The following is a 27580-nucleotide window of genomic DNA, read 5'->3' on the forward strand; positions in this document are numbered from 1 at the left end:
GCAATGACCTGCATTCTACATGTAAGTAAAATTCATCCTGAAAAATAAAGGTGTATACTTTTTTTTATTATTTAATATTTAAAAACAAATTATCTCTTTGGTACACTTGTCCATTATGACACCCCCAAAACCCCCATAAAACCCCCCACAAAAAATTAAAAAACCCCACATGAAAACCCCCCAAAATAAATGTTATTTACTGTGAAATTATTAATCATTAAGTTTAAACAAAAAATCATAAACTCATTAAAAATTTTCCTGCTTTCCTATAGCAATTTTTTATATATTTTTTTACATTCACAAATTAAAGGGACGCTCCTGCAAGGCTTTTGGACTGGTATGCATATTCAATGATATATAATGCACATTATTGCTTACTGGTAATATCAACAAGTATAATCATATTGTTAATTAATAAAACGGTTAAATGTGACAACTATTATATATAACGGGCGCAGCCATTTTGTACCATCTCAGTGAATATGCCCTCTGGCGAGCCAGTGGCTAAGTAATACTTAACATGTCACGTCAGGAATTAGTCTTAGAACTGAAGAAACAAAACGTACCTGATTTTTTGCGGATGCATTGCAATATTCTGTATTAATATCCATCCCAGTAAGCTAGCAATAAGTATATATTATTTTTCAATACAAAATAAACCACCATTGTCAAAGTGTCAAAATAAGTGTATTATGTTTTGTCCATAAATTAACCCATGTACTGAAATAATAATCAGAGTATTTTCTTAATGTGTTTTCTAATTGGCAGGTGTATATATTAGACGGTCTCCAGTCAGTGTGTCTAGACACACTAAAAATATGTGCCTCTTTTGTTAAGATCACAGGGTATTATGTGATAACCACATGGACAACCCTAAAATCATAATGGACATTATCAGCCGTCCTGCTTTATTACTATAAATAATTCTGTAAAACCCTTGATTAAGTACTTTCCCATCTAAAATTACAAAACTGACCAATTATGTAGTCTTAAAGAAAAGAAAATTATCACTTGGGTATCGTGAGTGGTCTTTTTTTCTCCAACGTACCTTACCAAAAAGCCTAATAATATGCATTTTTTCTTTGGATTTTTAAAAAGAAAAAAATACTATAACTCCATTTTGTTCTATTGGTACAAATTGAAATATATTTAGTTAAATAGTTTATTATACTATCAAGTCATTTATGTTGTTTGACAAGTCAGGTTGATGAAAGCGGAGCATTTGTTTTCTATTGGTACAAATTGAAATATATTTAGTTAAATAGTTTATTATACTATCAAGTCATTTATGTTGTTTGACAAGTCAGGTTGATGAAAGCGGAGCATTTGTTTACACTGTGCATACAGGAGTTGGTCAGAGCTGACGTCACTTCGCCCCAAGCTATAGCACCGGACGCCATAAAAATGGCTGCCCCCAGTTAACAGGAATAATCCTGTTTTTTTTATTAAACTCTAAAGTTATGAGTTTTTTTATTTGTTGAAGTGTCAGTATGTGTTTGCGGTTTGGGTATGCATCTTTCCAACACATAAGGCTCTTGTTTGAGTTGACTGTCCCTTTAAGGGAAATAAACATATTTAGTAATACAGGGCTTACAAGTACTTTGTATGATGTAAAATTGTTTGATACATACAGATTAAATTTTGATTTAAACTTCTTACGTTTTGGGACGAGTTAATTGTTTTGTGGGCAAGTGTGCCCGGCGGGCAATTGAAAATATTAGGATATAGCCAGCCCAGGAAAATGTTAAGGAGCATTAAATATTAGCAAATTTAGCTAGGCCATACAAAATGTTAATATGTCATGACACTAAATTTAAAGAGACCTTTAAAAGACTGTCTTTAAAAAAAGATTTGCTATTGTTTTGTTAGTGATTGATTGAACTTGCAACAATGGTTGCATGCTATTGATGATAACAATAGTTAGCATGCATATTACTGCAATTTTTGTAAGCTGTACAATGTCAACATATCCGCTCATCCTAAAACGTAAGCTTTTTTTTTTTCAGTGTTCAATAATGCCGACCTTGCTAAAATTTTATGTTGCTAATATATCATTTCACACGTATTTGTATTTCACTAAATTTTAAGATTGCTAATATTTTATGATTTACAGTCCTTGCTCTATTCATATTGACTCCTACAACAGCTTTGTTTAGAACTTTGAAAAGACAGAAATATCACACATTCTGGGTTTTGTCTGTGGGTGTGTTGCCATTAATTTAAATCTACAAATATTTCTCATAAAGCATACTTGTGTTGAATGGATGGTGATAAATAGACAGGACCACATACCAGTTGTTTTGCCATATGATTTATTGCATGAGCTTATAGTGCACAAGAGTATTATACCACGAAACTGCGCAGTTCCTTTAAATACTGTAGATCCTGAAATTAATGCAATCATAATATTAATGTGAAAAATGAGAGAGTGTGTTATTTACATTAATAATATAACACATTTATTTGTAAGTTTTGTCCAGCAATAGTCCAGCAAGCTATGTGTTACACACTATTAAGACAAACAAAGATTGTCATGCATTTGTAAAACAACTGGAGCACAATTCAATGTAGGCAAGACAGACTAACTGCCCAATAGTCCACTAAAATCAGACACTATTCATCACGTGTGAAAGGGTTTTAGCATGCTAATCGTGAGGTCGACCATTTCTTTCCTTTTTCTGTTTAAGTTCACTGCAATTTTGCATTCATTAGGAAGACCATACAGTTGTAATGGTATATGTAGCCTATGCTAATGTTTAGCCAGATTTAGGTACTATATATGTTAGGTAAATGATTGCTGCAAAAATATGCTTTGAGTTGATCTCACCAAAACACTAGGGACTAAACATTTTAAGTGATATGTACACTGACAGGTTAGTGAGTTGATGTCATTGAAGACACCTTTAACTCAGATTTAACCTAAAAGTACATAGACGTATGTTATTAGGAAAATAATATTTCATAGGGAGGCCACTCGCATTTATTTTATGTCACATTTTAGTCTGATCATGTTACTTGCATTAATTTCAGGATCTACAGTAGTTGTACAAAACTGGATAATTGCTCATGTTTTTATTTGGTATATTTTACATAGTAACTATGTTTCTAACCAGTTTGGAGTCATTCCTGTAATTAATTATTTAACTACACACATTTTTGTTTTCATTGAAAATAAATTCATGTACAACCTGACAAAGACTGTACAAGATGTTTTAACTTCTGTATAGGAATACAGGGTTCGCACACATCCTGGAAAGTGCTTAAATTTTATTTTCATCCTGGAAAGTGCTTAAAACCCCTGGAAAAATTAATTAACCTCCTGGAAAGTGCTGGAATTTTATTATTTTATTTATTATTACTTTTTTTCATTTAATAATAAAATGAATTTGAAAATATATTTATAAATAATCGTATTTAACATCTGGTTCCAAACTATATCCTTCACGCTACGGTAATTATAAGAGGTCGACTGCCATTGGTCAGCTGTTAAAATATATACACAAATGAACACAGCTTGTGGTTGGTTGAATAAATTATGTAGCTGTAAGCAGTCTTGTTTCTGACGTTTGTGAGTTTGAAACTACTGTGAAAGATAAATAATTCAGTAGATAGCTGTAACCAGCACCGTCCAACAAAACAAGCTCATGTCTGCTATTTTTCTGTGCAGCAAGTGTCATGCAAAAGTACTTTGATGGATTATTATTCTCTCAGACTTTTAGCTCTCATTAATTTGGACACAGCTGGTTTTTTGTCTGTTCTGAGCACTTTGAGATCTTGTATGCTATTAACAGCTGGTAAAGATGTTGCTGAGATGCATTTCAAGTTGTATCAGTCAAGTTAAGTTTAACATTTCAGTGGCATTAAGGTAAAAATATTTTGAGGTTCGTGTACTGGGGTGTCGTTAAACAAAAATTTCTTTCCAGGTAAAGTATTCAGACTCCTGGAAAAATGTGAAAAAGTCATGGAAAATGAACCAAAATAGTGCTTAAAAGTCATGGAAAATAAAAATATTTGAAGTATATGCTACCCTGGAATATAACCATTGCTCCATGGTTGGTTTGGAAGTCAATTCTGTCAACTATTTAATTTAATATTATACACATTCTTTAAGTATAAAATATGATTTCATTGAATGTTAAAATATTATACTTTGTTACATGTACTTTGTGCCTTTATTTTCTCATTTTATTAATATCATGTACATAACCATAAACATATCTAAAAATACATTTACCATGTTTGTAATAAATTGCTACTGTCTAAAAATCTAAATAATTTTTAAAAATTAAAATTTACTTTTACTTTTTTTTTTTTTTTTTTTGCTGACAGCTGTCCTGGTTAATTTTATTGTTGCTGAGTCGAAGTTAGAAGAATATTTGACGGATAATCCGCCTACAGAGAAGAATATTATTAAAGCTAAAAGAGATCTTGATGAAGCAGAGAAGCTTTTCCATGCAGTTGGCCACAAAGAAACACGGGTACTTCTTTGACTTGTTTTAGTTAAGTGACGAGACATTACTGTTGTGAATTTTGTATTGTTCTAGTTTTAAAAGTTAAAAACAGTTCTTGAATGTACAGGTTGTGAAATATATCCAAAAATGTGAAAAACAAGCATATACACTGAAATCAAGTGGATAAAACCCACAGTACATGTTGTCTTTAAATTATGGATTTGTCCAATCTAATTAAAATTAGCTCCACTATTACATGTGAATCTAACAGCAGCCCGTTGGAGCTCATGTCCAGTTGACCTTTCATTCGACCAATCAAAACCTTACTTGCAAAATCATGCTAGTGATTTGAAAAGAATTTGAAAACATTCGGGATAATGCCGAGGGTATACGAAATGATTCGGAAGAATTACGAAGTATGCCAGAAACTAATTTCAATATAAAATTTTATATAAAATTTGTTTCAAGACGGAAAAAAAAAACCCATGATGGTATAGCCATAAAATCTGTTTATACTAGTATACAATCCAGAGTTTATTACTGGACTTTTCCCGCTGTTTTTTCAATGTTGAAATAGACCAACAAGTTTGCTTATTGCAAAAATAAGTCTCGTCTGATATTTTTAGAATTTGTATGCTCCCGAATAATGCTATAAATGGCGAAGTGTAATTGGTCGATATTTAAATTGTTATTTATAGATGAAATGTCACCTGGACATTGGGTTCCATGCAATGCTGTTAGATCTACTGGTGAGACCAGTAGAGCTAATTTTAATCAGATTGGGATTTGTCAATAGAGATCTATAGTCCATCCCATCCTACAAAAATGCTTTTTGCAAATAATTTCAGTTTGGTTTGATGTAAGAAGAAAAGTAAAAGTATTTTTTTACTATTTTTGTGTGCAAATTAAAAAAAAGAAAAAATCAACTCACAAATAAATAACTTGTAGTAAATTCCATAATATGAAAGAAGATATTCCTTATGAGATGGGCTATAGATATGGGTAAGCAGTATATTACATTGTCGGAAAATCTGTTGTTTAGCATTAAACCTATATTACACATTGCAATTACAGGTAGGATTACAAGCACAGCTGTTGCTGGCTAAGATACATTATTGCAAAGGACAGTATGGACAAGCCTTGCAGATTTTAAATGAGACTCCCCTGGAAAAAACTGATGTTGAGAATGCATCCAGTCGTATGCTGCACATTGTGGCCGAGTCGTATGCCATTAAAGGTAATGTGACAGTTTGGGAATTGGGGTTTGCATGATTTTAAATGAGAAGTAAATCCATAATATAATATGCAGGCCATTTTAACTGTTTCCAAACTTTCTGATCCATTCTTCTCATTTGAATACTGCCGACTGTCTTTGCAAGGATCTTTTACCACTCTGGTCCAGTTGACTACATCATTTTGTGGGGTAAAAGCCACCAAACCCCATCTAAAGTTTCCTTTGGTAAATGCTGGTTACGTCTAGTCATGAAATATCAGCAAGCTTCAAATATGATCATATTTGGTGAGGTCATACAAAATGCCATTTAAAAAAAAAGTTTATCACATTACTATCAAAGTAAATAACAGTGGGAGTGTGTAAATATTATTTTCAGCTGTGACAAATGGCTTGATAGTAATGGACATCACTATATAAAAGTTAACCACCAGTAGAATAATTATTAAATTTCAAGGACACAATTAATATAAACAAATCAAGTTTGTAATAGGTATTATTATTATACTTATAATAATAATAATAATTTAAACAATAAATAAATTCATTAGTTAATCCTATTGCAAATGTTTTGACAAATATTAATCAATGTGCTGCTTCAGTGGTGTTGTCAAACAGAACAAGTTTTTTTCACCGCTTTTTAATTACAGGTTTATGTCTTGAACACACCCCTCCAACAACCACCAGCAAATTCAAGGCTATTGAACATGAAATGCAAATTACTTCGTGTTTTGAAAAAGCTGGAGATTTGGCCATCATTCATCTGCAAGAGAGAGAGAAGACCTACCACGGAGGAACACTGGCTGGAAGTCAGTGTCAGCTAAACTCAAATACCGACATTGGAATTATCTTGGAACAAGCCATACAAGAGTCGCCTATCATGTATATTAAAAAAGGGTGTGTGTTAAATGTTGTTACATGTTTAGCCATGTTATATCTTTATTATATAAATTATCATAATAATATCAGTTTTTAATCCATTAAAACGTATTCCCCTGTAATGTCTAGCATCAGTGACCTGACCAGCTACCGTTGAGTTGTGACAAACCCTCTGTTATCAGTTTTCCACAGTCTTCATTCATTCATTCATTCATTCATTCATTTCAACTTATTTTGTGTTTATATCCAATTAAGGGTCAAGCACGCTGCCCTGGGCACGTACACATACACACACACACGCAGACATATACACACACACATGCACACACGCACACATGCACACACACACACTTACTTAACCATGACACCACTAAGGCCAGTTCCACATTCTATGTTACTGTTACCTTTTATTTGACACATCATAGCTGCTAATTATGTTATTTATCTCTGAACAATTGTTTTTAAAAATGTGTATTTTTTTTGTAAATTAATTAATACATTTTTTAATGTTTAAGAAAGAGTAGAAAGGCATTTTTAAAATAATATTATATGCATTTTAGAGATAAGAAATATTTTATGTGTATGCAATAAAACAATTCTCTAGATCTTATATTTTTTAAATACTATTCCTAAAACTAAATCAATATGTGCACACAATTGTTTCTACATTTATAGTAAAATTATACTGAAAGTAAAATGTTTTATGTTTATTAAAGTTGTTAACCAGTAAGGATTTCAAAATTTTGTGATGAAATAGTATCCATTTTATTATTTGATGCATTCATAAAATATCTTGTAAATTGTCATATTAGAGCTGTTCATGGAATGATTACTTAATTTTAATCTAATAACATATTTTGTCTTTTCCTTAGTGAATTGGAAAAAGGTATTTGGAGATTCAGGGAATTACTCCGAGCTGTTGAAACTAGATTTACTCAAGGAGTGAGATTGGTATGTATTAACTTTCTCATTCTTACCTTGTAGTTTTGATGATCAACATATATACAGTCGCTATCAGAAATTTAAAAAAAGCTCAAGTCAGCTTCATCTTTTATAAAGGTCTCTCACAAGTCATGAAATTTAATAAATAGTAAAAGTGTTAAATACAGTTGAAACCTGTTGGCTTGAACCTCGTCGGTGCTTGAGAAAGTGTTGACCCAACCATTCGGTGAACATTGTGTAAGTGTAACTCGGGCCTTCATTTTTGGGTTGAGTGTTGCAGTGTATTCGACCCTTCTGAGTTCGACTCGGTGTAAAAAGTGTTTAGCTATGAGGTTTGCATCAGTTCCAGTGTTAAGGCCCCACACTATAAGTTAATAACAAAAAGTCATGAAATTTAACACGTTGTAAAAAGTGTCTGAATAAGAGGCTGAGTTTTGTGCGTGATGATAAGATGATTTCCATGTTTTTAGACACTTGCCCGGCAGTTGGCAGAAGTTCTTTTGAGAGGTGTTTGTGATGCGACTTATATACCACTGAACATTGCAAGCTCGAGACAGAAAAAAAGAAAACCTAAACACTATTCTGGAGATAGGTGAGGAGAAAGTTGTTTTAAGGCTGAGGTTATTAGTCCTATTTTTTTTAAAGTCTATCTGTCTGTGTCTGTGTCTGTGTCTGTGTCTGTGTCTGTGTCTGTTAATCTGTCTGTCAATCTGCCCCACATATAATTTTCCAGACGTTTTTCTGCTTCAAGATATTGAGCTGAAAGTTTGTATATAGCTTTATCAAGTAGAGTTACAGATCAAATATGATTTTAATGGGGATTTACCTGTTTGGACAGAGTTATGACCCTTGAACTTAAGAGAGATGAAAATCTGTTGGGCCAGATATTGGACATGTATTGTTTTAGCAGTACTCTCAGAATGCTTGTTTTATTTAGCACTCTGTAGATAAAAGATACATTGTTTAATGATTTAAGTTAAGAATGGTCATTCTGATTACCCAGACGTTACCATGAACAAAATTTACCATGGTACTTTGTTCTCTACAACATCAGCTAAAACCAAACCATCACCACATGTACTTCAGTCAGTTGTGTTTTTAATAAAATATAAGACGTGCACACAAGTACCAGTACAGTAAGAACAGTGATGTGAATGAACAATGAAGCATTAAACTAAGTGTGTCTGAATCATAAAAAATAATTGAAACTGTAAACAACAGATTTGTCATGGCCTATAGATTACCTGTATCTGTGCTTATGAGTCCAGACTCAATCTTTATTGACGTCACACACGTACAGTTTGTATGGCGTTGTCATGACATTAGTGTCTGAGACTCTGTTAGTCTCGAGTTTAGACTCTAAAGGTTTTATAAGCACCAGGACAGGTCCTTATTTTGTAGTAAACTGTACACAATAATTATTTTTATGCATGGACATATGAGTCATCTTGACTATTTGTATTTATTGTTATATTTTCCTCTGATGTCACAGAATTGTGGCCAAAAAAGTAACTAAAGTTCTGGGCCCCAATTTCACAAAACATCGTAAGCCTAGTTTTGCAAGTAAACGTAAATCTATGACTAAAACACAATTCTTATTACCATCATAGTACAACAAATATAGTTTTAGGTACCGTATATCTTCGCCTATAAGTCGAATTTTTTTCACCCAAAAATTATTTTATAACTTGGGGGGTCGACTTATAAGAGGGTAAAAAAAATTCAACAAAAAATATTACTGTTTTGTGGATTATTTTACAAGTTTTATTGTTGAAGTATGCCATGTATTTATACTCAAATATGTTAATTTGACACATTTATTTTTTATAACCTTTTTTTTTTTGGCATTAGAACGGTTTTGGTTATGCGAAAAGGCGTACGATCTCACTCACATGCCAAGACAACAGTCCACTTAGTTAAATTAACAATCATCACTAATAGTAAAAATGTAAACAATACTAACTACCTGTTGCCTGAGTTTATTTTGAAATCTGGTCACTGGCATTAATGGTTGTTCAAACAATGTTTTGGCGGTGATTAACTTCATGAATATTACTGAGCTTTCCCTTAAAATAGACTGATCTCTGCAGTTCACTATCTAGAGAAATAGGGACACACATCATTTGGTACAAAAACCAGTGTACTTTCCAGAGTTATCCTCCTTACATGTATTAATATGGCGGCAAAACGTGATACTTTCAGTTTTATCGTAGTGATCTGTTGTCAGTGTTTATAAATAAAGTTGTTGTCTGTGCACAAAACCATCAGTACAGTACTATACAGTAACAGTCAAACAGCTTTCACTCTCTACTAAGGGAATATTTCGTTTTGATGCTATGTAATAATGATAGTTTGATTGGAATAGTCTGATTATATTGCGATGTACAAAACGTGAAAACCGAAGTTTGTAAAATAATTTTCTTTTGTTCAAATATTATTGTTCTCATGTGCTGAAAATAAGAAATATTTCAATATTTATAAGTAGTTTTTCATGGGTCGACTTATAAACGGGTCAATAAAAAAATACGTTTTCAGGGCTTGAAATTAGGGACTCGACTTATAGCCGAGATCGACTTACAGGCGAAGATATACGGTACACATATTTCATTTACTTTTGTCCTTAAAATGCTCCATCTTTTGTAATGATTTGATTTTCTGAGTGAAGTATATGCCAAACTCGTGTAAACATATGACCGGTATAATTGCTAGTCGCAGACGTAAACCTATGATGTTTAGTGAAATTGGCCCCTGTTCTGTTCTGCATCTGGTGTGGGTGTTAGTTGGTGTTTACTCCAACACATGATTGTCTCTTTCAGATTGTTTTGTCCAGGTAACAGAGATGAAGAAGCTTTGTTGTTGTTGTTAATAGCTGAAGCAATTGTAAGTAGGACAGTTTTCTATACCTTCTGATTTATATTAAGTTTCACAATTATATGTCTTACAAATTATACAGTGAAAAGATATTTACTTTTATTTATTTGTTTTTATTTTATTAAAAGGTAAAATTGTACAAGTCAGTTTGAAGCATGCCCAGTGACTTTTTAATTCCACTGTTAGTGAATTTAAAAATAAATTCTAGAACCCCTAATTTTTTGTATTTTAGCAACATTTTTCACATCTCCTTTATAATTCATATTGTTTTTAATTTTAAAATCCAATGAAGGTTCAAGTATGCTGTCCTGGGCATGCACCTAATCTGTCTGGGCAATCTGTCCAAATCAGGTATTAATACTTAGTAGTTATTGGGAGAAAAGTTGTTGTTATGGTCTTACACCCCCTCCCCAGATCTTGTAAAATTTATGTTGGATTTGAGCTGGTACTGGGATGTGTCTTAAGGCTGATGCCGTAACCGCTATGGGATCGAACCACCTTGGTGGATCCATTCAGCTGATTGTTTTTTTTTATTCCAAGCAGTGCACAACAACTGGACACAGGCCGTGGTATGTGCTTTCCTGTCTGTGGGAAAGTGCATATAAAAAATCCCTTGCTACATTGGGAAAAATGTAGCGGGTTTTCTCTGATGACTATGTCAGTGGACCCATTGTGCTATTTCTCGTTCCAGCCAGTGCTCCACAACTGGTGTAACAAAGGCCGTGGTATGTGCTATCCTGTCTGTGGGATGGTGCATATAAAAGATCCCTTGCTGCTAATCGAAAAGAGTAGTCCATGAAGTGGCGACAGCGGGTTACCTCTCAATATCTGTGTGATCCTTAACCATATGTCTGACGCCATATAAACGTAAATAAAATGTGTTGAGTGTGTCGTTAAATAAAACATTTCTTTCTTTCTTTCTGATGACTATGAGTCAGAATTACCAAATGTTTGACATCTAATAGCCAATGGTTAATTAATCGATCTGCTCCAGTGATCTCATTAAACAAAACAAACATTTTTAACCGCTATCCTAATGAGGCTGATGTGTGCATGACCTTGAGAGTTAATGTTTTAAAAAGTTATAAAGGTCAAGGTTTTGTCTTCATAGTGTTGCCACGGAGAATCATGATGCATTGTTTTTATTTGCTATATTCAGGCCACTCGGGAGACTGTGTTGAACCGATCTGACGAGCTGACTGAAACACGTCAACAGGCGTTTCACAACACGACCGCTGTTTACGACCTGCTAGCACTGGCACTTGTCAAGAGGGCGCAGTTTAACATGCTGTCTGAGGTAGACTTTCAACTTCAATTTACTTATATGTTTATATAAGAATTGTTTTACTTTTTTGTGAATTTATCAATGTATAACAGTCAAAAATTTTATAAATTGCTGAGCATAATGAGTGATTTTATACTAAATTTGTCACTGTTAGACATCAATAAATCTACAAAAAAAGTATTATTTTTTTTTTGTAATTACAAACAAGACTTCTATTTAGTTAAAAATTTACAAAAATCAGTTTTTAATGTCCTTTCCATGTTGTACATAATGACATCCCATTTGACGTAATGTTATCATCTTCTGAGGTCTATCGAAGGATAACATTCAGTTTTTAAATGATGTCGTCCAATCAGAATAGAGTATATCATATAACAATGGGAAGTTTGTAATTATATCGGCTTAAGATTCAAGCTGTCCTATGAACTGTCTGTTCAGAAAAGGGGTTAATGGACACTGGAAAGTTAACACACACCCTGGCTTGGAAGTAGTACTGATGTCTCAACCTCAACATCATCAAGTTTGATCCGAGATAGAATGGGACCAAATTAATCTAAAGTTGTATCTTAACTGGCCGCGAGCAATGCAAGCAATTATTTTAGAAATGATTGATTTCAATTGCCGCATCCTAACCACACGCGTGCAACTTGACAGATAACTATGTTGTGTCGCACATGTCCAGTTAGGATACTGCAATTGAAATCACTTATTTCTAAAATAATAGCTCGCATCGCTCACGTCGCTCACGGCCGGTTAGGATACAGCTTCACATTTGTAATTATTGTGCAGCTACAGAGATAACAGAATGGAGTGGTAGCTTTGCCTTCCTCATCCAACAGTTCTGTACAAATAAAAAAGCAATTTTTTTTTAGTTCAGTCAAACATGCCAGCACAGAATATACCACTGACATCATCATTCATATTAATAACATTGAAATATTAATATCTGCATTAAAACACAAAATGTATATTGATACATGTACATTGACAACTAGATAAACTTAAAACTATCTTAGTTTGTAATTATTTTTGTTATATGTGGATTTTTTATTTTTATATTTTCAGTCTTTTGAACGAGCAATGAGATTTTCTTTTCAAGAATTTCATATTTGGAATCAGTTTGCTAATTCTCTTATCTGTGCAGGAAAGGTGAGTTGCATATCTAAGGTTTCTGTCTGATTATATTAATTTTTAATATCAAATTAAATTTCCATATTTTGGTGTACTAATTCTTTTACTGGTTAATAATATGTTGCTGTCACCAGTCATACTAATTCTGTGTCTTATGTTAAATATTATTAACAGTCAAGCATTGTACATCTTGTACATGCAATTTTGTAATAGCCATAAAGTATTTACATTATTTGCCTACATTTTTTTTCATTCCAACATGTCTGTAGGAAAGTGCATATAATGGAAAAATGTAGCAGGTTTCCTCTAATGACTTACAAGTCAGAATTACCAAATGTGTGACATCCAGTAGTGATTATTAATCAATCAATGTGCTCTAGTGGTGTCATTAAACAAAACAAACTTTATTTGCCTTCACAGATATAGTGACTATTAATGAATGAGAATACATTGGGTCCAAAAGTACCATAAAATAATTTCATTATTTAGTTCAAAGTTAATCTTGTAGTCATTTACAATGAAAGTTCCAGGGTTTTTTATGGCACCAGATATGGCAGCATTGTTTTCTAAAATTAGAATTTTGTCTTGAAAAGTATATGATCAGTAGTAAACTCTTTTTAGCATTCTCGAGCAATATTGGTTCTTAAGGAATGCAGCAGATTGCAGCCTCAGAACGTGACTGTGTACCTCCAAGCAGCAAGATTGTGTTATGAATATTTACATCAGGTATAAACGGTTTGTTATTGTGTATAGCGTTTGTGTATTATGGAGTAACTCAGAGCTAGGTCAGGGTCTGTGCTTATAAAACGTTTAGAGTCCAGATATAATTTGTATGGTATTGTCACGACATTAGTGTCTCAGACTTATTAGTCTCAAGTCTAGACTCAAAGTTTTATAAGCACCAGGCCTGACCCTCAGCAAATTTGCCAGTGACAAGTGTTAGAAATAAATGGCAAATTTTATGTTATATTATGAGTAGCTGCATATGCTTAAATATATTATCATCAAGATATTACAGCTTATATATGGCTCCACAGTCTATATCTTAGTATGATGGATGGGGTTTGGTATAGGCTTTGATACTGGAATGGCATGGGATGTGATAGTGTTTTATGGGATTGGGTGAGGTAGGTTTAATGGGATGAATTGGGTGGGGATGGATAGCTAGGTTGTATGGATGACTGATTAGTTTGGTGATAGATAGATAGAGAGAGAGAGAGTGAGTGAGTGAGTGAGTGAGTGAGTGAGTGAGTGAGTGAGTGAGTGAGTGAGTGAGTGAGTGAGTGAGTGAGTTAGTGAGTGAGTGAGTTAGTGAGTGAGTTAGTGAGTTTAATGGATGGATGAATGTATGAATTTTTATTCAGTCAGATGAGATGGGATGTTTATTAAGTTTCTTCTGTGTCCTTGTCTGCCACATATTGTTTAATCCTTTTTTGTTTGTTATGATTTGAATGTTTTACCACAAAATTAAGATTTATATCCTTTTAAAAACCCCATATCTTGCAGTACTCTGATGGCATTGAGTGGTCAAAACAGGCCATAGCAGTGGTTGAAGACGACCCCATGACATCAAGGGCATACACCTCCCTGGGGATTGGCTACAGCATGCGGGCTCATGAGGCCAAACTACAGGCCGAGAGACAGACGCTTCACAGGAATGCTTTGTCAGCTTTCCAAAAGTTAGCACTGCTTCAGCTGTGTTTTTCCTGTTTTATTAGTTACCAGCCTGTACTTAGATTATTTTTATTTTTATCATTATAAAATAGAACCAAAAATAGAATTAGGTGTTCTTGCTTTAAGTGTGACCAATTTTAAATTATTACTCAAATAAGGCTCAAATATATGGGATAATATTTTTTCGATCTCTGCACTGTGTGGTGATTGCTTGATAGCCTTCAAAATCGCAACGTTTGGTTGGTTGTTTGCCACAGCCGGAACTTCACTTTTATTCATATAATGTTTCCATTCATTAGTCAAATTACACATACGTTATCTGATCTACAAAGATTTACAGAAAATGTTTGACATATTTGTTTCATAAACATGAAATGGTATATTTTCATAAGTAGTGGTTTATAACATTCATTCACTCGGGATGGATTATTCACAATTCCTTGTAGCTTGTTAGTTGTTCTCTAAGTCTTTACACATATGGCTTTGTGGAATTGATTTTTTGAAAAGATATTCTTGTGACTCTGAATATGCTTATGTTGTTACAACAACTGTGTGGTGTAGTAGGTAGTACTAAACCAAATAACTTCCGGCTGGGTCAAAGTTCGAGGTGCACCCAACTTTTGATAGAGAAGTGAACACCACAAGTCCTGTGATTGGTGATAAATGTGAGTGTGTTGGTTGTAAAAAAAAAAAGTTTCATCTGGGCAAAGAATGTGTGCAATTTTATTTCATCTAGTACCATTGTGTCAAGTAGCCTTGTGCTTGAAACATGTATGGGGTACCTGTAAAAGAAGCACTCGAATTTTGTGCAGAACTAGGGTAGTCATAGACACTACCCGTTATCTCAGAAATGAGCAGCTTATGTCAGTTGATACGCTACAGGTTGGAGTTTTAGCCTACATATGTTACTATTGTCGTCTATGGGATTTGATTTGGTAGTATACACCCAGTAGTGTAGTAAATATATACTTGATTAATTATGATACATGAATTTATGAATTAAAAAAAAATTGTATCTGTCATCTATACATCAAGTTGTTTTTTGTTGCTGTAATCTGAGTAGTATGTGTAAATTGTCCATTACTGAACATACTCCTTTTCAGTTGGCAGTATTTACTACATAACAGCCATAACAACAGAACACGTTTTTGTAAAATAGCTTAATAGAGAAAAGATTTTAAAAACAGGTTTTTTTACTTATTGCTCATAACCTTAATTTCGATGTGCCATTTCTAGTGTCTTAGACTGTAGCCTATTTCAGTTGAGTAAACAGTTATTATTTATTTATTTATTTATTTTCAGAGCATATGATTCTGATCCCTATGACTATCTAGCTTGTTTTCATCTGTCACTGCAGCTAGCAAATCTCAGACAGGTTTGTATATATATACCTATTTTTACTGAGCATTAAAATCAACATGACATAGTGGGTTCCACATAACACAAGTTGGCTAATAGAATATTACAACTAATTAATTATCTACTTAAAACAGAACCACCAAATTATATTTTTTATAAAACATGTCTTGTAATAGAATGATTCTGAAAACTGATTTTACATACAGTCAAACCTTCTCTAGCAGTCATCTGTGTGAACTTAAGAGACCATATTTTAATTCTCCCAAATAATGTAATATGTTATAAACTGACCTGTATTAAGCAACCACCTGTCTTACAAGACCATATTTTAATATTCCCTTTGGTGATACAGGTTTGACTATTTGAATAGCATATAGAAATGATATGTGTTGTTTTTCGCCAGATTTCTGAAGCTCTGATATACGTGAAATTAGCTCTGAAGTATCGCAATGATCACATTCATTCGCTACACCTCCTGGTTCTACTTCTCACAGCACTGAAACAGATGGACGATGCGATGGTGCTCGTACACGCGGCACTCGAAGAGTATCCACAAAATCTAAGGTAATCAGGAGATCATTTCTCTAAACATCCGAACTGTACGTTTATGATTAGCAGTCTACGTTTACATCTGTTTTGGGGGTGGGGTGTAGCCCACTGGTACAGCGTTCGCTTGATGAATGGTCAGTCTGCAATCAATCCCCGTCAGTGGGCCCATTTGGTTATTTCTCATTCCAGCCAGTGCACCATGTCTGATATATCAAAGGCCGTTGTATGTGCTATCCTGTCTGTGGAATGGTGCATATAAAAGATCCTTTGCTACTGTCTCAAAGACTAAATGTAAAAAATTAACAAATGTTTGACATCCAATAGTCGATGATGAATTAATCAATGTGCTCTAGTGGTGTCATTAAACAAAACAAACTTTACATCTGTTTTGCATCTTTGTATTTGAGAAAATTATGTCATTACAGAAAGTTGACCACAGTAAGTATGAAAAGAAATAATTTATGTATATTTTGAACTATATTATATGTACAGATTTTACTATTAGCCTATTTTTGTGTACATTTACATGCAAGAGACATTTTAAAATGTTTTATGAAACAGGCCCCGTGCTTATAAAACATTTAGAGTCTGGACTGAAGACTAATAGAGTCTGAGACTTTTAACATCATGGCAATGCCATGCAAATTGTATGTGTGTGATGTCATAAAAGATTGAGTATAGCCTATGAGAGTTTTATAAGTATGGGTCCTCAAGTGCTTGTAACAATTTGAGCATTATATTGACTGCCTACTATGGTGCATTCTGCAATGTACAAATGAAAACGTCAGTAGCCAGTGGTAAACTTGTATACACCGATATGTCTTAATTTATATAACAAGAAAAACCCAATAAGTTTTAAAGATTTCAGATGTATAGAAATGTTTCTTATTGAGTGTAATTACCTTTCAGTTTGTTACTGACCCAGTCTAAACTGGAAGAGGTGATGCTGGGACCGGAGGAGTCTCTAGTCACCTGTAAGGTGATGATGAAACTCTGGAAGGAAATTCACGAGATGGACTCTGATGAGTATGTTCAGTTTTTATGTATTTCGTTTAGATCTGTAATCACACTATTTAACTTTAAACCTTTAAGATCTCTATGATTTCTTGTTTGACACCCAACAGCGGATGTATTTTTCATGCTGGGGTGTCGTTAAATATCTATTCTATTCTATTATTCATTCTATAATTTTTTCTATGTGTAAACTGTGACTATACAGTCAGATCGGTTCAATCATTTGTCATGAGTACTAAAATGTAATTATGCCTGCCCTGGAAAAATTCTTTGAGCTCCCTGGACATTCTACCGTAGACAGGTATGCAGTATCTTTATGATACCATAATAGTGAAGAGATAAAGTTTTAAAAACATTAAATTCTACTATAATAATGAAGAAAGGAAATGTTTTATTTAACAACACACTCAACACATTTCATTTATTGTTATATGCCGTTAGACATATGGTTATGGACCACACAAATATTGAGCGAGGAAACCCGCTGTCGTCACTTCATGGACTACTCTTTTCAGTTAGCAGCAAGGGATCTTTTATATGCACCATCCTATAGACAGGATAGCACATACCACAGCCTTTGATGTACTAGTTGTGGAGCACTGGCTGGAACCAGGCTACAATAATGATGCTTACATGCAGTGCCTAAGAGTGTATACTGAACAACAAAAGAAATGCAAATATTTTAATGTATATGTTATAGTTTTCATGATAAATTCTATTTGGTAAATAAATTGTCAAATAGGCCTAAAATATTCACAAGACTGATGATTTTAATAGACACCAAAACTAATGGAATTCAAACAGAATGATTTTATAAATGATAAAAAATAAAATTAATATTTGCATTTGTTTTGTTGTTCAGTATACTTCAATTCTAGTATTGAAAGCATAAATATATACACACTGTCACACTGGAAGGATTTGAGAAAACATTTGGAACATAATTGTAAAACTATTTGGAATCTCCTTACAAAATACTTTTATCCTGCAACCACCGTTTCTACTGACAGACTATGATGACAGATAAAGCAAAGTGATATCCTGCTACAAGCAGGATATCACTTTTGATGTCACACACATAGATACATTACAAAATTGCTCATTTGACCTCTAGGTCATCAGCAGAGCCTTGTGTAATTTCCCATTCTTACCTTCACAGGATAAAACAGATATCCAATGTCGGTAACTATACTAAAACGCAAAAGAAACGCAGGTCCTGAAAATGCGAAAGAATTGCACTTTGTAAAGCAGTATCTTTGGTGGAATTGAACCTCAACTGTGTTAAAGGACATGGCACACACCCACACCGCAGTCCCACCTGCGTGTCAATTTCATTACCTGTGTGACGTCACGAATTCTCAAAACACGTTGTTTGCACGTGCTGGATCATCCGTATCATGAATCCAGTGCAAACACACTCATTGAAATGCTTATAAAGCCTACACACCTGGATTTAATCGCATAAATTCAATTTGAGTAGTGACAGACAACAGAATCACATTTTAAAAATGCCGCGACTGACGCAACTCCAGCGAGGGATGGCCATCGGGATGTTGCAAGCCGGACAGACCCGTACTGCTGTAGCCAGACAATTGGGATGTCATGTTTCGACAATCGCACGCCTTTCTCAACGTTCACTGGATCTGTGAACGATCGACCACGCACCGGGCCGCCCGAGGGTGACAACCGCAGCCCTAGACCGGTACATCCGGGTGACCCACCTTAGGAATCGGATGCTGCCAGCAGCTAACACCGCTCACCAGGTGCATGGTCCACGTGGTCCAGTGTCCGCCGATACCGTCCGACGCCGTCTGAGGGCAGCAGGACTCCGTAACCGCCGTCCTTATGTGGGACCAATATTGACCCCTCGGCACCGCCAACAACGTCAACAGTGGGCGCAACAACATCAAAGATGGCGACGTGGCCAGTGGCAACAAGTTCTGTTTACTGATGAGAGCCGTTACAATCTTTCCAACGCTGATGGCCGAATCCGAGTATGGCGCGACGTCGACATGAACGTTACTCTCCGACTGCTGCGTTCTGCAGGCCGACCGATGGGGCGGGGGTAGTGTGATGGTGTGGGGTGGTTCTCATTCAACCACAGAACACAACTTCATGTGTTCAGACAACGCGTTAATGCCGCCGTGTACCAAAATGACGTCATCAACAATCACGTCGTTCCCTTCTTTGCCGCTCACCCACGTGTGCGCTTGCTGCAGCAAGACAATGCCAGGCCGCACACTGCCAGGGCAACACAGGCGTTGCTGGCTCAGCACAACATCCCAACGTTGCCGTGGCCAGCCTTATCACCGGACATGGCGCCTATCGAACACGTCTGGGATGAAATCGGACGTCGCCTTCAGGCTCGCGGACAACCTCAGAATATGCAGGCGCTGGAGGCAGCATTGGTCCATGAATGGAACTCACTCCCTCAGGCATTCTTTCAACGGCTTGTCAACTCAATGAGGAGACGTTGCACTGCCTGTTTGAATGCCCAGGGTGGTCACACGCGATACTGACTTTGACAATGCTACAGGTCGTCTCTTTCACATTTTTAACATGGACCCCCACCCTACTTTATGACATGAAACAATAGCCAAAAAGGAATTCAATCAAAAATTTCCAACACCAATGTGTGCCGAATTGGTGTAGCTCCAAAATAAATGTTGAAATCTTCATTTCGTTTTGTTTTTTTAATATTTTATATCCAATTTAATGAGAACCTGCGTTTCTTTTGCGTTTTAGTATAGTTATTATGTATTTCCCCGACTTTTCCATGCGAAATGTCAATAATTTTACTCTAACACTATAATAAAAAACTGATGGAGATATATTATTTCCTTCTTGATAGACATTCCTGAAGGTTTATGAAATACTTTATTTATGATTTATGCAGCCCAGTCAGGCATCGAAATAAGCATTGTGTCTGGTAACCCATTTACAGGTTACCACAAAATATAGTCTGGTAACCTATAGGTTTCCACAACTATATGAAAGTTAGAATTAAATTCCTGTTACTACTACGTGGTCGTTCTGAAATTGTAACGGTGCGCGCGAACATTGGTACGAGAAACGAAATCTGGAAGTAAATTTATCTAGTGGGCACTGCTTAAACGCAGATTGCCAAAATTGCTTTGCAATTGCACAAGTGCGCACGAACATCGGTGCAATTTTGTACGAGAAAACAAAACGTGGACATAAATTCATCTAGTGGACGCTGCTTAAACGCGGAGTGACTTGCATGCGAACATCGATGCAATTCCTGACGAGATAATGAAACACAGAAGTCCTGAATGCATTGCATTGCCTAGTTTACGTTCGGAAACGAAACTACTGTGTAACGTTGAAATTTTTCTAACATGTGGTAACCTCCCGGTAACCTGAATGACCGTTCTCGACTTATTTCGATGCCTGCCAGTGTGTTGTCTAATTTCAGCTCTTCAGAGAAGAAAGAGTTCGCCAACGATCGCATGGCATTTGACCGCCGGAGTCTGGCACAGATGACCATTAATGAATTTAGTGATCGAGGATCAGGTAAGAAGACATCAATGTTTTTTATTATAAAATACCTATAACAAATTGAGCATTTTGATTGACTGCTTACAATGCTACTTTCTGTTATGTACCAATGAAAACGTCAATGAACCATGATAAACTTGTTTTCTTTGTATTCATATGCAGAAAGCATCTTTGTCAGAATTAATAAAGGAATATCATCATTTGGATCAGATAAATTAAAGAAATAGTTTTAAAAACAAACCAATGTAAACATGATTCCTTCTGACACAGTGTTGATGTTCAAGGGTTTTACAAAGTCCATCTCCTGCAGTGTTACATAATTATTGAGAAAATATTTGTCTTGTAACTTTTATTTCGACAACATGCCTGCAGATGACCAAACATAACATGCAAGAAATGATACTACTCAGAACAAGGTAATGTATATATAATGTAGCTACCTTACTTTGTTAAGTTAGACACTTTGATGTCACTGTCAGATTATGTGAGAAAACATTTAAATTTTAACAAATTATTATTACATTTTTTAAATATAATTATTATTCTTATTTATTTATTTATTCATTGATATATTACAATAATATTTAAACCTCGACACATTTTTGTAATGATTACATTTAGGAGCCCATGCATCCACCTTCTTAAAAAACTATGACCATGTGCAAGATAGCAGTTCCTAATTTATTATGCTAAAAGCAAAATTAAAAAGAGAAAAGTGTATTTTACACTGAATATCACCTGTTTTTATTTGTATTGTTTTTCTTGAGATATAATCTAGATTGGTGGATAACCACCTCTTGCAGAAAAAAATAGAAGCAGGTGATTTCCTAAGTATAGAGTAAAGATAATAAATATAGATCATGAACTACTAAAAACATGTCCAGACTCCTTGATGGAGTCCCTGTCCTGAGCTGTCTAGGGATTACATTTGATCACACATCTTGTGAATTTCAGTTTTAATATCATACTTATAAACACCCTACACTATCGTACAACTTGAAACATTATGATATCATTGATATAATAATTGGTTAAAATATGATTTATATTACTTCTTTTTATAAACGAAATACCCAGATGGTGTTCAAATAGGTTGGTACCTGACTCCCCCGGAGCCAATTGGTGACCATGGTACGTACCTGCCTGTCTGTCGGCATGATCTCCAGCAACTAGAATGTCAGTCATTAACTTTCGTTTTGTTTTGTTTTTAGACATACAATGCTTGTTCATGGAGAAAAGATTGGTTTTTAATACAGGTTGTGGATATTAGCGTTTTCTTTTTGACGATGGTGTTAGGATTTATTTTTGTGGTAAATGGCATTTTTAATATTTATTCTGTTCATTTATGTGCTATACATTGGATTTAGAGAGGGTTTTTTCCCAACTAATTTGCATTTGAATGTTTAATCTACTTGAACTGTGGACATCCTATTTTTGTTTATAAATTAATTATGGCATGAAAAATACCTCTGTTTGGCAAATGTTTTCTTTGAATATAAAAACTAAATACTTCAATTCTTGATTGTTTTTTGGCATTTACATTTGACATGACTACTATATGATAATCTCATACTGGGGTAGTTGCCAAAGCTGTAGCTGTGTGACACCTTTCACTGAAACATGACTTCCAAATTATCGAAACTACTAAAACTGCATGGGGTCATGTATTGCTTTTGCAAATAACATTTTCAGGTGAGACACAACAAACGTTATGATTTTTTTTTTTCAATAATGTATTGTAATAATTTTTCAAATATTTGTTGAACACTACTATGGAATATCTAATCTCAAATTCATTGTGACTAAAATATATATAAAACATAAACATTAAAACAAAACTATTAGACATCCTCATTTATGCAAGTTCTTTCATTGTTAAATGCTAATTTAATAAATTGTTACTTATAAAAATACTGTATGTTTTAATTATGCCAAAATCCTCTTTGTGAAATGTTGAACACTAATTAAGCATGGAAAGTGTTAACATTAAAAATTATATTGTTTATAGCAGTTTATTTGTATCTAGTGATATTATACTTTAATGTCTATGTCAGTTATACCTGAGTAACTTAGCTGTAGCCGGTTACTTAATTTGAAAGCCTTATGTTAATTTTTGTATTATTTTCTTTGATTTAAAAAAACCATTTTTGTTTACAAATTATAAGTATATAGTTAAAGTGTTTATTCGGCAAAATAAACTTAATATAACAACAGAACACGTAGAAATTCAAAGACAAATGTGTATCATGCATGAGAATACCTGTATCAAGTCTCTGAGAATTTAAATTTGCATTAGCCATTTATTTACAAAAGACAATCTCTGGCAGCCCATTTTGTTTTTGCATAATACGTGGTGTCACAACGATGTAAATAATTTACTAAACTGAATGTGTAACAAATAAATCAACATCCACTGAGGGAATTCAAACCATAGACCCTCAGTATGAGAATGCAGCACTACCAGCTGTACTAACAGTGAAATTCCCACTGACTACTGCCAGTAGGAGCACTCTGTACCAACACTATTACATATGCCTAAATGAAAAATGGCTTACACAGAACTAGACGTACATAAGCAAATTATCAGAATGATCATCGTTGCAATTTTCAGAGGCCTGCTGTATGATAACAAGAAATAGAGGCACATTCATTGATATTCTTCTCCCATATGTATATAGAATACTAAACAAGCTTGCCTGTCATACCATTTTTATGAAATGAGTGAACAGTTTTGGTATCTTATAGGCAAGCTAGTTTAGTATTTTATTTATTACAAACCAACTGCAAACAAGCTGCAACGCAGAAGTAAGCAGATGTCGAGATCTACTACGTGTTATTTTTCTACATTAGCGAGTGATCTACATCACACTCACGTCACGCTAATATTACACTAGTTAGACATTGGGTGAATGTTATGACATGAGCAATATCTTTCACTGGTGTGTAATAAATAGCAGTAATAGACTGATTATTGTTAAAATTACAAATATCAAGTGAGGACTGGCATAAACACATACATTTGATGTTGAAGTAAATTATTATATAATGAGCTAAGAGCAATATTTAAAACAGATTGATCATTGATCATTACATGTAACTTACATGCTATCGTTAAAAAGTTACAAAATGGTATAATGTGTTTACACTTCTTATCTGTGTCAGTTTTGTTATGATATTTATTATTTTTATTTTGAATTGATAGCATGTTTATATTGCCTTTATCTATCTATTTTTATATTTACTTTATCCGAGTTGTTCCAAAACTGATCACATGGGTAGGCAGGAGGTGTCATAACTATTATTTTATGTCAATGTTTTCCTATATGCAGGGAACATATCGTTTTCAAAATCGTGATTAGCGATATTTCTGGTCAGCTGAAAATTTATTAGCAATTACTGTTTAATATTTAAAAATTGTATAGCGATCTCTGAAACCTGCGTAGCGAATCGAGATGTGATACTGAACAAAATGTTTCCCTAATATGTATACTTGATTAATAAAATGTTTAATTTTGTGGGTGGTGGGTCAACAAAAACAAATTGCCTCCTGTCTCCCCTATGTGAGTGGTTCTAGAACAGCCCTAAGCGAAGTGTGTTGATTGGTTGTCAGGTTCGATCCGTGCGGAGTCGATCGCAGCGTCTCACATGGAGCGCGCCCTGTCCGAGGTGGCGTCGTCCATCAACAGCAGCTTCATGCCGAGACCCGGCTCGCAGCAGTCGTGGATGATGCAGGCCCAGATTTGGAGTCATCTCGGTATGGCACTGGTTTTTTTTTTTTTTTTTTTTATCCCACTGCCCCCTTTCCTTTCTCTCCTTTGAATTCCATCTCATTTCTTTTCGATCTGTCAGCTCCTCCTATTTTTCAACTCCACATCCACATCCCAGTTCTTGTCTACAACAATGACAGGTGCTTGTCTCTTGTGGGTATCTGGGCCAGAAACCTGCCATTTCCCATCAGCTTTTAGCTGTGGGCTTTCTGGCATTGTTTAGAGGCACTGGTAACCACCTACTATACACCCCTACTACCGGCGGACATCAGACCAGCTTTATTAGTGGCAGAGACTGCACCGGTGGAAGAAGTTGACACAGGTAGGCGATGGTGTGGACAGTTGAAGGAAACTGGCAGACAGGGTCGAAACAGATTGAAATCTTGTGAGCAATTGGAATGTCTTTTATATTGAGATAATGAGAATAATAGGCAGAGGGTGATAGATGGAGAAACATGAATGAAAGTGTGAGCCAGCTTTGACGGGTATGTTACACTTTACAGCAGCTGTGTGGAAACCATTAAATATCTCTATGCATTTCTAGACATAACATTTTGTAGTATCTCTGTTGATTTTTGTCTAAAATAATTTCATATGTACAAATTTATTATCTCTTCCAATGGCCAAACACAATTTGAAATAATTCCAAATGTATTTGACCTTATAATGCTTAATATTTAAAACATGTTACGGTAAAATAGTGTTTTAAAAATAAAGAGGAAAAATAATTTGATTTATTTTGTTGGTGGAACAAATGGAAATTTTGCTAAGGCTGAAAACTTAGGATATTCCCTTTAACTGTAGAATATATTTGGCGTGTTATTTCCCTTTCAGTGGTGCACAAAATTTAGTCATGAATATAACCTTAATTGTAAACTGATGGCGAGTGTGTTCTGTATTGTGATTGGTTAATTACAATCTTTTTTTGGGATCAAATGAAAATAACATTCGGAAAGCTAATGACATCACTAGAAAGTGACGTCATTAGCAATTGGAACAGGTCAAGTTGACGGTTCAAGGTCTACAGTTAGATTGTAGCCAGCAGGGTTTCCGCCAGAGGGTTGAAACGGGTATGGCGCCATACCCACATTTTTTTGCAGATTTTTTTTTTTTAAGCTAACCTTTTGACAAAATTAATTACTTTTATAATTACTGTATGATTTTTTGAACCTTAACCCTAAATTTAACCTATTTTCTTTCTGGGGACGGCCTTCCATATCCACTGTTGACTGTGGTAGTTCCATAGTGCCATACCCAAATATTTCTACCTGGCAGAAACACTGGCCAGGTATTTTTTTCTAGAAATACCAAATAAACAATTAGTTCTGAAAAAAACACAACGATTCAGTTTACAATGGACATAACCATATAGAGTTTTTAGATTTGCAGGTGTTATTGTTTGTTTGATGCCTGGAAATGTTTTATTTTTAACCTCAGACAATAACACCTGCAAATCTAAAAACTCCATATGATTATCTCCTAATTGGATGTAAGCACATTGAGTATAATATACTGTAAAACGGTATTATTCGCGGGAGTAAATTGTAAAAATATTGAAAATACAGCCATTTTGCAGTTTTTAACTTTTGCAGTGGTACAAACGAGTATCAGTAGTGTAATAAGAGTTACACTTAATAGTATGATCCCATTCTGGGCAATTCGGCTGATGAGTGCTGCAATCACACGTTTTTTTATCCATGGGTGACCGAATGGTACATACCATTAATAAAAGAAATGTTTTATTTAATGATGCACTCAACACATTTTATTTTTGGTTATATGACGTCAGACATATGGTTAAGGACCACACAGATACTGAGAGAGGAAACCTGCTGTCACCACTTCATGGGATACTCTTTTCGATTAGCAACAAGGGATCTTTTATATGCACCATCCCACAGACAGGGTAGTACATACCACAGCCTTTGATATACCAGTCGTGGTGCATTGGCTGGAACAAGAAATAGCCCAATGGATCCCAGACCGACCACACATCGAACGAGCGCTTTACCACTGAGCTATGTCCCGCCCCATACCATTAATGAATGCAATCCTGAATATCAATCAACTCTTCGGCAAGTGTGAAACAATATAGACAAACACTTGTATTAATTGTTAAAAATGTCACGACTTTTGTTCCTGTGTATTAGTACTGACAAAAGCTATCGACTTGTGGTAGACATTTATTGGAAGTTTACAAAACAGACTAACCAGTTAGTATCCCTTAATTTGATTGGCCTGTTATGAATAGAAAGCAGGACTGAGTGAGAAGCACATTGTATCCAACTTCTATTTGGGAACAAGAACAAAACAAAATTATTTATTTATTAGCAGTTGGTTGTGTTTAAACTTGTGTTTATTGTTTTACCATAAATTGGTAGTGCAAGTATTGTGACTAAATGTACCATGTTAATATGTCTTCTTTAAAAAAAAAAAAAAATTGTAATGGAACTTGCTAGTAATTATTCGTGTAAGTGTAATTTTCATGGTTAAATGAAAACCACAATTTTTTTTTAAATTACAAACATGCTAATAACACCCATTATACAGTAGTTGCCAGTTAGTTATATTAGTGTTATTACTGGTTTCAGCTGAGCTGTACTTGGTGCTGAACAAAGTGAGTGAGGCCGAGGCGTGCATTCAGGAAATGTCAGGACTTCTACCTCTCTCTCACCAGCTCTACTTCATGGTGAGTGTCTTAGGACAGTAATCAAATATGCATTGTATTCTTAAAATCCGTCTTACAAACATTGTATAAAAGTATATACAACATCTTTTGAAATTTGAAATATTTACATGCACAAAAAATAGTTGTATAATTAAGAAATACATTGGACATTAAAGTACATTATACAGTTATATAATTGAAAAAAGTTACAGAGATCGGCCCCGGGACAGACATGCTTGA

At 34.6% G+C, this 27580-nt stretch overlaps 1 protein-coding gene across 2 annotated transcripts in view; it reads left to right on the plus strand.

Moving 5' to 3' along the window:
- The window catches only part of LOC121371598 (tetratricopeptide repeat protein 7B-like), a 31036-nt gene that overhangs the window by 491 nt on the left and 2965 nt on the right, over positions 1-27580 (plus strand). Inside the window, exons 2-18 of one of the 2 annotated variants that reach the window (XM_041497607.1) lie at positions 4330-4478; positions 5526-5688; positions 6333-6579; positions 7434-7512; positions 7974-8095; positions 10320-10383; positions 11534-11671; positions 12725-12808; positions 13412-13516; positions 14297-14469; positions 15767-15839; positions 16227-16387; positions 17282-17398; positions 20823-20920; positions 21983-22036; positions 24516-24659; positions 27264-27361. In XM_041497607.1, the coding sequence (XP_041353541.1) occupies positions 4330-4478; positions 5526-5688; positions 6333-6579; positions 7434-7512; positions 7974-8095; positions 10320-10383; positions 11534-11671; positions 12725-12808; positions 13412-13516; positions 14297-14469; positions 15767-15839; positions 16227-16387; positions 17282-17398; positions 20823-20920; positions 21983-22036; positions 24516-24659; positions 27264-27361 (2069 nt within the window). The remainder of the gene's footprint in view (positions 1-4329; positions 4479-5525; positions 5689-6332; positions 6580-7433; positions 7513-7973; positions 8096-10319; positions 10384-11533; positions 11672-12724; positions 12809-13411; positions 13517-14296; positions 14470-15766; positions 15840-16226; positions 16388-17281; positions 17399-20822; positions 20921-21982; positions 22037-24515; positions 24660-27263; positions 27362-27580) is intronic. The other variant, XM_041497608.1, reaches the window with a different exon arrangement.

This window comes from Gigantopelta aegis, chromosome 4 (genome assembly GCF_016097555.1).
Source record: "Gigantopelta aegis isolate Gae_Host chromosome 4, Gae_host_genome, whole genome shotgun sequence".
Taxonomy (NCBI): domain Eukaryota; kingdom Metazoa; phylum Mollusca; class Gastropoda; order Neomphalida; family Peltospiridae; genus Gigantopelta; species Gigantopelta aegis.